This window comes from Chelonoidis abingdonii, chromosome 4, assembly GCF_003597395.2.
Source record: "Chelonoidis abingdonii isolate Lonesome George chromosome 4, CheloAbing_2.0, whole genome shotgun sequence".
NCBI lineage: Eukaryota > Metazoa > Chordata > Testudines > Testudinidae > Chelonoidis > Chelonoidis abingdonii.
This window is the reverse complement of record NC_133772.1, coordinates 122,915,945-122,925,944: the sequence shown is the minus strand read 5'-3', so window position 1 is coordinate 122,925,944 and position 10,000 is coordinate 122,915,945. Positions and strand designations below refer to the sequence as shown.

Sequence of the window (10,000 nt, the reverse complement as noted above, 5' to 3'; positions counted from 1 at the left end):
ACTACCCAAGCCCTTAGATAGGAATAGCCCTGAACTGTGCAGACATCCAGATGCAGATCTGAACTCTGAGGCATGAGCCTATCTTGATTTGCAATAAGATACTACACTTCTTATCTTTCTTGGTAGATAAACATGTTTTCCGGGTGGACTGATTTCCAGGTGGACTGATTTAATGAAGTAGACAGAGCACAGGTTGTTCAAACAGGAAGTGATTTTCCACTTAGTTTACCTAGTCTTTAAATGACAGATGAGCAAGTGTGATCAATCCCATGTTGTCTCAGCAACTCTCTCCAACTTGGAGAGAATGTTTTCTTTCTTCTGTCGTATGAGGCCTAATCTTTTTCCCACTGATGTCAAGGAGATTTTTGCCATTGACTTTTACAAGAAACAGGCCCCTGGGGATCAAGGATCAACTTATCTACCTATAATTATGAGCCACTAAAACCCAACTTAAATGATATGAACAAGACACTACAATTAACACTGACTTCTATCATTTAGCAGTAGACGTTTTACAAACTGAACAGCTATATTGTTCAAACCAGCTGATATTTTCCTTGGACAAAGTGGGAAAAGTGCAGAAAATAATTTAAATGGTATCTTTATTGAGGTATTCTGTCCTATTTGCTTACCTCTGCTAATGTGCTTAACCACTCTAAAATACCCAAAAATAAAAGCAGTCTCTGACCTAGAGAGCTTAGTGTCTAAACAATAAAAAGATAGGTTATACTAGGACAGCCACTGATGGAGAGGCTGATAAAGAAGTTAAATAAAATATTACATATGTGAAAAACAAATGTAGTAAACTCTATCTAGATGCTAAAATTTTGCATACAATGGTTTCATTTCAGCTCTTGAGAACCAATTAACGGGACAGATTTTATTGTAACTATCAAAATGCCTACTAGCAATTTGTTGAATTTGATAGGACCATCATGCAGAATGTTAAATTATCTGGATTTTTTTATAGCTCAAATAGGCTAAATTCTGTCTGAGAGAATATAATTCCCAATTCCTTTTTCCAAGACTATATTTTGGCATCCATATCCCAATATGCACCATTTGACAGTAGTAAATATTTTGTAAGTGTTGTTAAAGAATACAACTAGCAGAGTGTAACCAGAATTAACCACCTGATTTTGTATGTATTTAAAAAAGACATGCTGTAGTTTATGCTTCTCACTTGTCTGACTGTGCATCAACATTTCTCCTTTTCCCTCTTCTGTTTCTTGCTTCCTTCAGTATCTGACACATAAAGTAATACATTTTAAAACACCACTGGGTTTCCTTTGTTCTAGCCCACTTAAACACTTCTTAGCAGCTTTGAGAGTCTTCATTTTGCTTCTTCAAAAGATATCCATTAATTTAATAATATGTTGCACTTATATTGCCTTCCACCTAAAGTACTTTATAAATGTTAATTAACGGCACAATTTTTTGTCAGTAAGGAGTAGCAGCCCTAGTTAAGGTCTGATCCAAAGCCCGCTGGAGGCTATTAGTCTTTTCACTGACTTCATTGGGCTTTGGATCAGACTTACACGTGGAGAAATTAAAGCACAGAGAGATTAAGTAATTTTACTAAGGTTACCCAAAAAGTTTGCAGCAGCCTTTTGAACCTAGAGCTCTAGAGTCCCATTTCAGTGTCTTAACTGCATGACTGTCTTTCCTCCCTTTCAACCTCTGTGACAAGAGAAGAGAGGTTCATGCAATAGTGTACACTAATTTTGGGGACCACATAGAGAAACCACAATCCTCCATTGAGTGTTTTTCTATGCCATTGCATTTTGGGGCAGAGAGGGACCTAATTTTATTTTTGTGGTTTATTTTTTTTCCCAAGGAATTTTAGGTGAGTGGATGAATAAGAGTTATGGTCATTTACATGGGGACAAATAGAAGTGATGATCTCTATGATGATTAAGTTGTAGCTAATTTGGGTATTACTGAAAACAATATAAGAAGTCTCCACTCTACCTGTTGTATTTAGCGGTGCTGCTTGGAAACCTATCTTCAGAAATGACTAGTTTTGGAGGTCTGCAGCTATTGAATGGCTCAGTTACTCATTCTAGGTGTCTTTCAGCCAATCGTGTATAGATCAACAGGCACTGGCTTCAGCAACCTGCTGCTCTTCCTCTCAGATCGGACATAGTGCAGACTTGGCAGCTGAGCTGATGAAAGAAGGGGAGGAGGGATGTATGCAGCTATCAGAATTTAGAAGGAGAATTAACCCAGTACATGGCTCATATAAATACCACAGCCTCCCCACTGCCATCCTTTGGTTAAGGGATGAGGGAAAGTCAGAGACAATAAGCAGAACCCTCCGAAAACGAGAGAAGGTGGAACTGAACGAAAGGGATCACTGTGAATCTAGTCATCCGCTCAAAATTAGTAGAGCTCCCAGGTTAAACGGAAGGATTTGGGTACTGTGTCTAAATGGTCACTTGCCCAACCGCCTTCCCTCGGTTTTGGGAAGCCCTGGGCATAGTTCATGTTTAAACACAAGCGGGCTAGTACTGGAGTCATGCTAGCAATGGCTATTAGCATAGACGAAAAACATCCTGCAGGTCAAAGGAGGTTTCTCTCTCTCTCTCTCTCCATTCTCCCCCCCCCCCCCCCCGCTTTCCTTCATTTTCTTTTAGTTTTACGCGTTTCTAGATCCGCCCTGTTCAGTACTCGGAAAACAAGAATTGGTTTTCAATACCGATCTCTGGGCACTGCCTGATGCCCCTGCCTTCGGCACGGGTAACTGCTCCCACACCCTGAGTTAAGGCAGCGTGGTGGGTTAGTGACTGGTGAACACACTGGGAGCCATCTGCAGGCAGGTTCCCCCCGCGGGCATCACCCCAGGAGCAACCCGGATTCTTCCCCCGGGCGCGCAGACGGGCCAGGCCACCACGCACCACCCGTCCGCGTCCCATCGAGCGCCAGCATGCACCTCCCCACCGCGCCGCAGTGACCAGCCCGCCGCCTCTCGCCCCGCCGCCTCTGCCGCCCCCCCCAGGGTTCGTTCAGCTCCAAAGTAACAGCAAGCTTCACTCACACCAAAAATAAGCCAGCGGCAACTCCCATTGGTCAGGTTCAGTCTATTCTCCAGCCTCCCATTTGCAGCCGGCGATGCCTGTCAAAGCTCCTCCTTACCGCCCCTCCCACCCCCTGTCTAATTGCGGGTGCAGGGACTTTCCTGGTTGCTACAGGTAGTCGAGAAGCGAGGGGCGCTGCGTCGCCCGCTCTGCTGCAAGGGGCTGCGGGTTGTCTGGCCTCTCTCGAGCGCAGAGGAGTTTCTAGGCCGTGCTCTTTTATTATTATTAATGCACCCAGCTTCCCCGCACGCCCCTTCCTCGCGCTGACGATGCTGCGGCGAGGCGCGTGATTCAGAACTTGCTGCTGCCGCCGCGCCGAGTAACCTGCCGCCGTGGAGTTTGGGCGGAGTGTGAGCGTCTCTCCGGGACGCTGCAGCCTGCTGGGGGAGTGACTAGCGAGCCCTTGCCGGGAGCGGGGGCGGAGGGACCGGCCAGCAGCCGAGGGGCTCCGAGCCCTGGCGGGGCAGCCTGGCGAGCGGACTCGCAGCCAGAGGAGGCGGCCCCGCGCACCGTGTGCCCTCAGGGGAAGCGGGGATGGACCTCGCATTGTTCCTTTGCTAAGCAACTCGTGCGGGGCGCTGGCGCCGCGGAACATGGGCTCCTCGTCTTTGTCTCCCGAGTGAGCGAGCCCTTCGCCCGCCGCCTTTGTGAGCCGAGCACCGCGAACATGGATGTGACCATTTCCGAGCTCATGGAGCTCTTCCTGCAGAGCCCTTTGGTGACCTGGGTAAGTGGCGCCTCATTGTTACGGGTTCTGCGGAGGGGGCGGTCCGCTCCCCCGTGCCCCGGGGAGCACCTGGCCTCGTGCCCCGAGGGGCTGGGGACAGGTTGGCGTCCCGCTGCGCCCCCCCCCCCCCCCCACGCTCCTTTTTGATTCTTAAAAGCGACTTCATGCAGAGATCTCTTGGCCAGGCTGAATTATGCCCACCTTGGCGACTGGCAGAGGAACAAGTTTATGGGTCCTGGTTATTTTAAATAATAATTATATCAACTATCTACTCCAGTTACAAAGTAGCTCTATTTTTCAACTTTAAATAAAGCTGCTGCAAATGTGTCTGCGACCAGTCCGGGGGTCTCCTAGCGATCTGCCTGCAAAACAAAAAGAAACTTTCCTCTCTGAGAGCTAGCGGGTTGTTAGGTGCTGCTCATAATAGGTTCATAGAAGAAAAGGGATTTTTACCTGGGACTAGGGGGAACATCTTGAAAAGAGGAATTCGGTTATTCTGTTGCTACTTACCTGCTGTTCGAAGGTTTGAATGCTAGGCCAAAAGCAAAAATACCTTCCAGGATATGATTGTCACATGAACCATAGATAGGTGTTGTGAGATCAGTAATTGGGATGAATCTTTTCCGAAATCTGAAAAAGAACTGTGTGACTCTGAAATGGGGAGCGTTAAACCCAACCTTTGGAATGGGGAATGGGAAAGGAGCCTGGATGGTGTAAATCTTGCCCTGGTACAATGAGAGCAAGGAGCTTTCTTTCTATGAATTTGACATCCACCACCGGTTGGGAATCTGTCTCAATCTTTTAATTTAAATGTGAAGAATGTTGTCAAATAGGCCTGGGCACCCTCAGCCAAAAATATTTGTCCCTATTGGTGATCAGAGTCACCGAATAAGAACCACTGCCCTTTGCTTTTATGACACAGGTACACAGTTCTTGCTGGAGGAAGAAAAAACTGTGTAGGCAGCGAGAACAAGATTGTGAAAAAGGTTGAGTCAAATTCATAGATTCCAAGGCCAGAAGGGACGCTTGTGATCATCTCGTCTGACCTCCTGTGTAACATAGGCCAGAGATTGTCTCCAAAATAATTTCTAGAGCAGATCTTTTAGAAAAACATCCAATCTTGATTTAAATTCAATGCTGGTGTAAACAAGTCTAGCACTGTTGAAATCAACGGTTTTACAAAAGGGCTGCTTCCCTCCCCTTATGTCAGAGAGCCTATTCGCAGATGAGTCTTTTGTGTTTAGAAGATGTGCAGGGATTGTTTAACTACTCGGTTTGTAATTGCTTTGGCAAGAGTGGGGTTGGAGGTGGTTTCTAGTGAGACTTGGGATGAGTGCAATTTTAAGTTGTTCTGTAAGAAAATTGTGATGGATTATTAAAATGTCTGCTGTTTTTTCTGACAGGTGAAGACATTTGGCCCATTAGGGAATGAAAATGAAGACAAATTGACTATGTATATGGATCTGGTAGATGGTGTCTTTCTGAACAAAATCATGTTGCAAATGTAAGTAATCTTTTAAGGGATAATGAAAACTGCTTAGTGTTACAAGATCCAACCTTAAATTATTGTAATTGAGTTGACTTGTATTTAAATGTATACTGGAAATCAATATTTTTGAATAGACAGATCAGTTTTCTGGCATGCAGATTGCCTCATTATTGGTGAATGAAATGTGTCTTCCAATTGAAGGTGAAGTGTATGTTACTGTTGTCTGACAGGCATTAAAGCATTTCAGTCTTCTCTATAATTGATAGAGAGTTGGTTGGAAAACAGGTGCATGGAGAGAGGAAAATCTTTTGCAGTATTTTTCTCTAGGATGAGAGGGGGATTGGTGTTTTTTTTAATTTCCTGAATTTAAAATTGACCACACAGAAAAGTTGACTCAGGTTTAAAAATGGACTTAAAAATGCCCTGATGCATTCCTTAATTGTTTGTGTATTCCCCTGTGATGGCACATTTCATCATCTCTGGAGAAATGAAAGCCTTATCACATGAAACTTTACTGTAGTTAGTGTGTCACACTTGCGTAGAAGGGCTGAAGTATCGATACTCAAATATAAAGTTTCACTGTGCTCATGTAGTTCTGTAAAAAACTTTTTCATTTGGGTGACGTGTTTGTCACGGACCACTGCAGATAGAACTAAGACACTTATAAATAGTTTAAGCTGAAATAGAAAACAGTTACCTTAATCTAGCTGTTTTTTTTCTTACATTTAAGTAAGCTCTTAGTAAAAAGTTTCTACGTTAATCTAGTTTTGACCACATCCTTTCCTGTCGCTGAATTTATCATATGCAGATTCTGTTTCATATGGATTTGCATTTGGCTTTAAACATAATAGACATATTTAAGATGAAGAATTTATGTGGAAAAGTTTTTTTGATTTAACTGTTTAAAGGTGGAATTTTCAAAAGCACTTAATAAGGGTCTAATTCTGCTCCCATTGAATGAAGTTTATTGACATTTTACCATAGATTTCAATGTATTCAGATCTAGGCCAACCCTGAACACTTTTCAAAAGCCTGCTATAGATGATTAACTTGTCACTGGGAGCTTACTGTGCAAGTATTTTCTGAAAAGTGACTTTGTAAAGATGGTGTCTTGAGTCTGGCTTCTTACCCCAAGATATCAAGTCCAGTATCCTGTCTCTGATGGTGGCCAGCTCCACGTGTAATCTGCAAAGTGAAACTGAATTCTTTCTGGTTTGTGCATTACCAGCAATAAAGATTCTGTAAATGGAATTTAGCTAACAATTAACATGAGCCAAGGTCGATTCCAGAACACTCCCTCTGAGGTGTATTGTTTCTGCAATGTTAACTGAAGTGGTTTAAAACAAAAAAAAAAAAAGTGTGCGTGGGGAGGGTGGGGATAAAATTTTACATGACCTATGACTCTGGTTACAGAAAGGCCATGTTTCTTAGTCATTTTTCATGGTAGAACTCCTTTTTAAATAGCATTTCTAAAATCAGGGTTCCAAGCATCAATATTTAGATCCAAATCTAAACTTCCTCAATGTATAGAAGTGAAGGGGGTTTTACATCATGTCCATCTTTCCTTAAAGTACTTCTCCATGCCAGACAAAGTTACAGCTGTAGTGAGGTTGCTATGGAATTAACTAACTAGAATTAACTAATTTATGGACACTGTTGGAAAAAATTTTTTTAGAAGACCTCGTACATCCAAAGAGAGAGTACCTAACAAAAATGGTGCTATCTTGGTGTCTATTTACAACAAAGAAATATGAGCAACTGAGTTTTTTTCTTTTAATGATAGAACTGTAGAAGATCACTGCGTCTCATAATAATGAATCCAAAAGTGCTTTGCTGACTAAAATTATATGCACACATATATATAAAAAAAAAAAAAAAATTCCCCTCTTTCCTCTATGGGTGGTATGTGTCTTCCTCAACTTCGGGTCCTCTACCAGAGGCCTGGGAGTTTGAGGGTATCTTAGCTGTTCCTAGCACTGCACTCTTCTGGACAGAGCGCTCTGATGTTGTTCCTGGGGTCTGTTGGAGCCACTCACCCAGCTTTGGAGTCACAGCCCCGAGTGCTCCTACCACCACTGGGACCACTTTGGCCTTCACTTTCCACATCCTCTCTAGTTCCTCTTTCAGGCCCTGATACTTCTCAAGCTTCTCATATTCCTTCTTCCAGATGTTGCTGTCACTTGGCACTGCTATATCTATCACCACCGCTGTCTTCTGATCCTTGTCTATTACCACGATGTCTGGTTGATTAGCCAGTACCTGCCTGTCCGTCTGGATCTGGAAGTCCCACAGAATCTTAGCCCTGCTATTCTCCACAACCTTCTGTGACATCTCCCATATATATATATATAAATTATTAAAATAGAGTGTTTACATCACTTCATCAACCATTGAAATGCTGCCACCTCTAGAGAGGAACATAACTGTTCTACAGTGTACAAAAATTTAACAGTGTTTTGGAGCAAGAAGTGAACAATAAAATCCAATTGAAATTGCAGGTGGGGAAGGAATCAGGTTAACTGTAATTATGCTATTGGAGTTTGGTCAGGATACCATACTCTGGCGAAAAGATACCATGGGATCTTTAATGACCAATGGCATTCAAGAGCTTAGTCTTACATCTCACCCAAAAGACAACTCTGCCAGCAGCACCATGGAAAATGCGGCAGGGGAGGGGAAGCACTAATGCACAATGAGTATTGGTGTAAGAAACTCCCATTAGATTAAACACAAGCAGACAGGGCTTTACTTTTTCCTCTTTTTTAGATGCCTTTGGCAGTGCTTCTGGTGGTGTCTTGGGATCAAAGAAACCAAAACTTTTCTATTGAGAGCCCAAGATTATTTAACTAAGGAACCAGCACTACAGTATTTATGTACACTCAACCCAGCAAGGTGCTGAAGAGAGCTACTGTCCATGACCTTCACTCTTTGTTAGCCAACCTTTAGAATTTGCAATGCAATTACTGCTTGCCTGTAAATCAGGAGAGCCTTTCTAAATGTGTTTCTGCCCCACAAAGTTTTCAGAATAGAAAAATAAATGTGTCTCAGAAATGCTCGCCCAGCAGTTCCTCAGGTTCCATGTAAGGTTGACTTTAAATGCTTGTGTCTTACTGAAACTGTGCTTGTCAGGGTCCTTGATAAATCAGATAGTATATTATGTGCCATATTAAAATAATGTTGGCGCTCTGAAGGTGGAGTGTAGTAAAGAGCTCTTAGACAACTGACCAATCAGGTGTTCAGTCCTACTTGAAATTGTTTCGCCTGAGGCATATCCTGTTGACAGAATTGTTTGAACACACACAACACAGGCATATGACTTCACACCTAAATAACAGTTTGAGTTTTAGGTTTGGATTTTTTTATGGTCTCGTGTGATTGAAACCCTTATTGTGTAGCTACAGCAAAACAGATGTCTCTAAATGGGAATCGGTAAAGCTGGTATTTGTATTACCTCCCCTCCCCTCCCCTCACCCCTGACTAAAACTTTGTTTTGAGTTGTGGGGGCTGGTGCTGTAGATGTTTCGTTGTTAAAATACATTATTTCTGTCCTGCTGTCAAGTGAGGTTTAATGTCCGATCATCGCTGAAAGGAATCCAGTGGCTCTATTAAGTGGCATGGATAAACTTGGTGAGCTTTGCTTGCTGGCAAAACATAGGGCTTTGACTGTGTGCGGTGCTGAGCAGGCTCTATTCACACAAGCAGACCAATGATTTCTAAATACGGTAGGCTGGATTAGGCCCTACACACCATCTGGCATGCTGGTGTGGGTGCGGAAGGGCCGTGCTCCAGCCAAAACCCCCAGGAGGCATTTTGGATGGCTTAGTCAGATCAGCATGGCAACTGCACCACCCTCAGAGGGAGGTGCAGTGCAGGCTGCCATTCTTTTTGCCTGTCCAGGTCTGCTGGCTGTGCGAAATGGAGGAGGGGGAGTGAGGGCTGGCGAGTGGCCTGCTGCCACCCTGTCCTTTTTAGACAGCTAGAGTTCAGAGAGACTCAGAAATGAGCTGAGCCTCAGGCATGCTAAACTTTGCAAGGAGGGACGATAGGCCTCCTTACACACTCATGCAGGTGACAGTTATATATTGAGTCAGACTGCGACCAACATCCATTGTTAATGTCACTACATTTTTAGCTACTGGTAAACAGGATAAATATTTTTTTTTTTGTTGATGGTTTCTTCCTTCTGTATTCTGACACAGTTGACTCTGACCTAAGCATGGATATGGCACAGTTGCATATCTGTACATAATATCTCTTATGAGCAAATGATACAATATTCTTTAGTGGGGCGCTAAAGTAATACAGGTATCCATAGTGAAACTGCAGTAGCACTAGAATGTCTGGATTTCTTGTGGGTGCATTTGTATCAAATTAATATACTGTTCTACAGCACATTTCAAAGTTTTTCAGACTCTGCTGCATACAGTTTTGTGTCACTCCTGGTATGAAAGTGACACATCTGATTGTCTTGAGCACAGTGATTACATTGGGGCAGGAATATCTGTTAGTGTAAGCAAATATTTACTGCTTAAACCCCTAGCTTTTTATGATGGAGTGTTTTTATTGGGAAATGGTGGATGTGTATACACAAGGAGCCCTAAATATTTGTGTATTGGCTTGTTAAACAATAGGTTACACTCCTAGACTGGAACATATCTGACAGGAATAAAGTGACAAAATATCTGACAAGAATAAATCTGACAAAAC

At 43.1% G+C, this 10,000-nt stretch overlaps 1 protein-coding gene across 1 annotated transcript in view; it reads left to right on the top strand.

Moving 5' to 3' along the window:
- The first annotated feature begins 3,407 nt into the window (after window positions 1-3,407).
- Window positions 3,408-10,000, top strand: part of CCDC88C (coiled-coil domain containing 88C) — a 143,351-nt gene continuing 136,758 nt past the window's right edge. Inside the window, exons 1-2 of the mRNA XM_075065860.1 lie at window positions 3,408-3,804; window positions 5,208-5,308. Coding sequence (XP_074921961.1) covers window positions 3,745-3,804; window positions 5,208-5,308 — 161 coding nt within the window. The 5' untranslated portion in view covers window positions 3,408-3,744. The remainder of the gene's footprint in view (window positions 3,805-5,207; window positions 5,309-10,000) is intronic.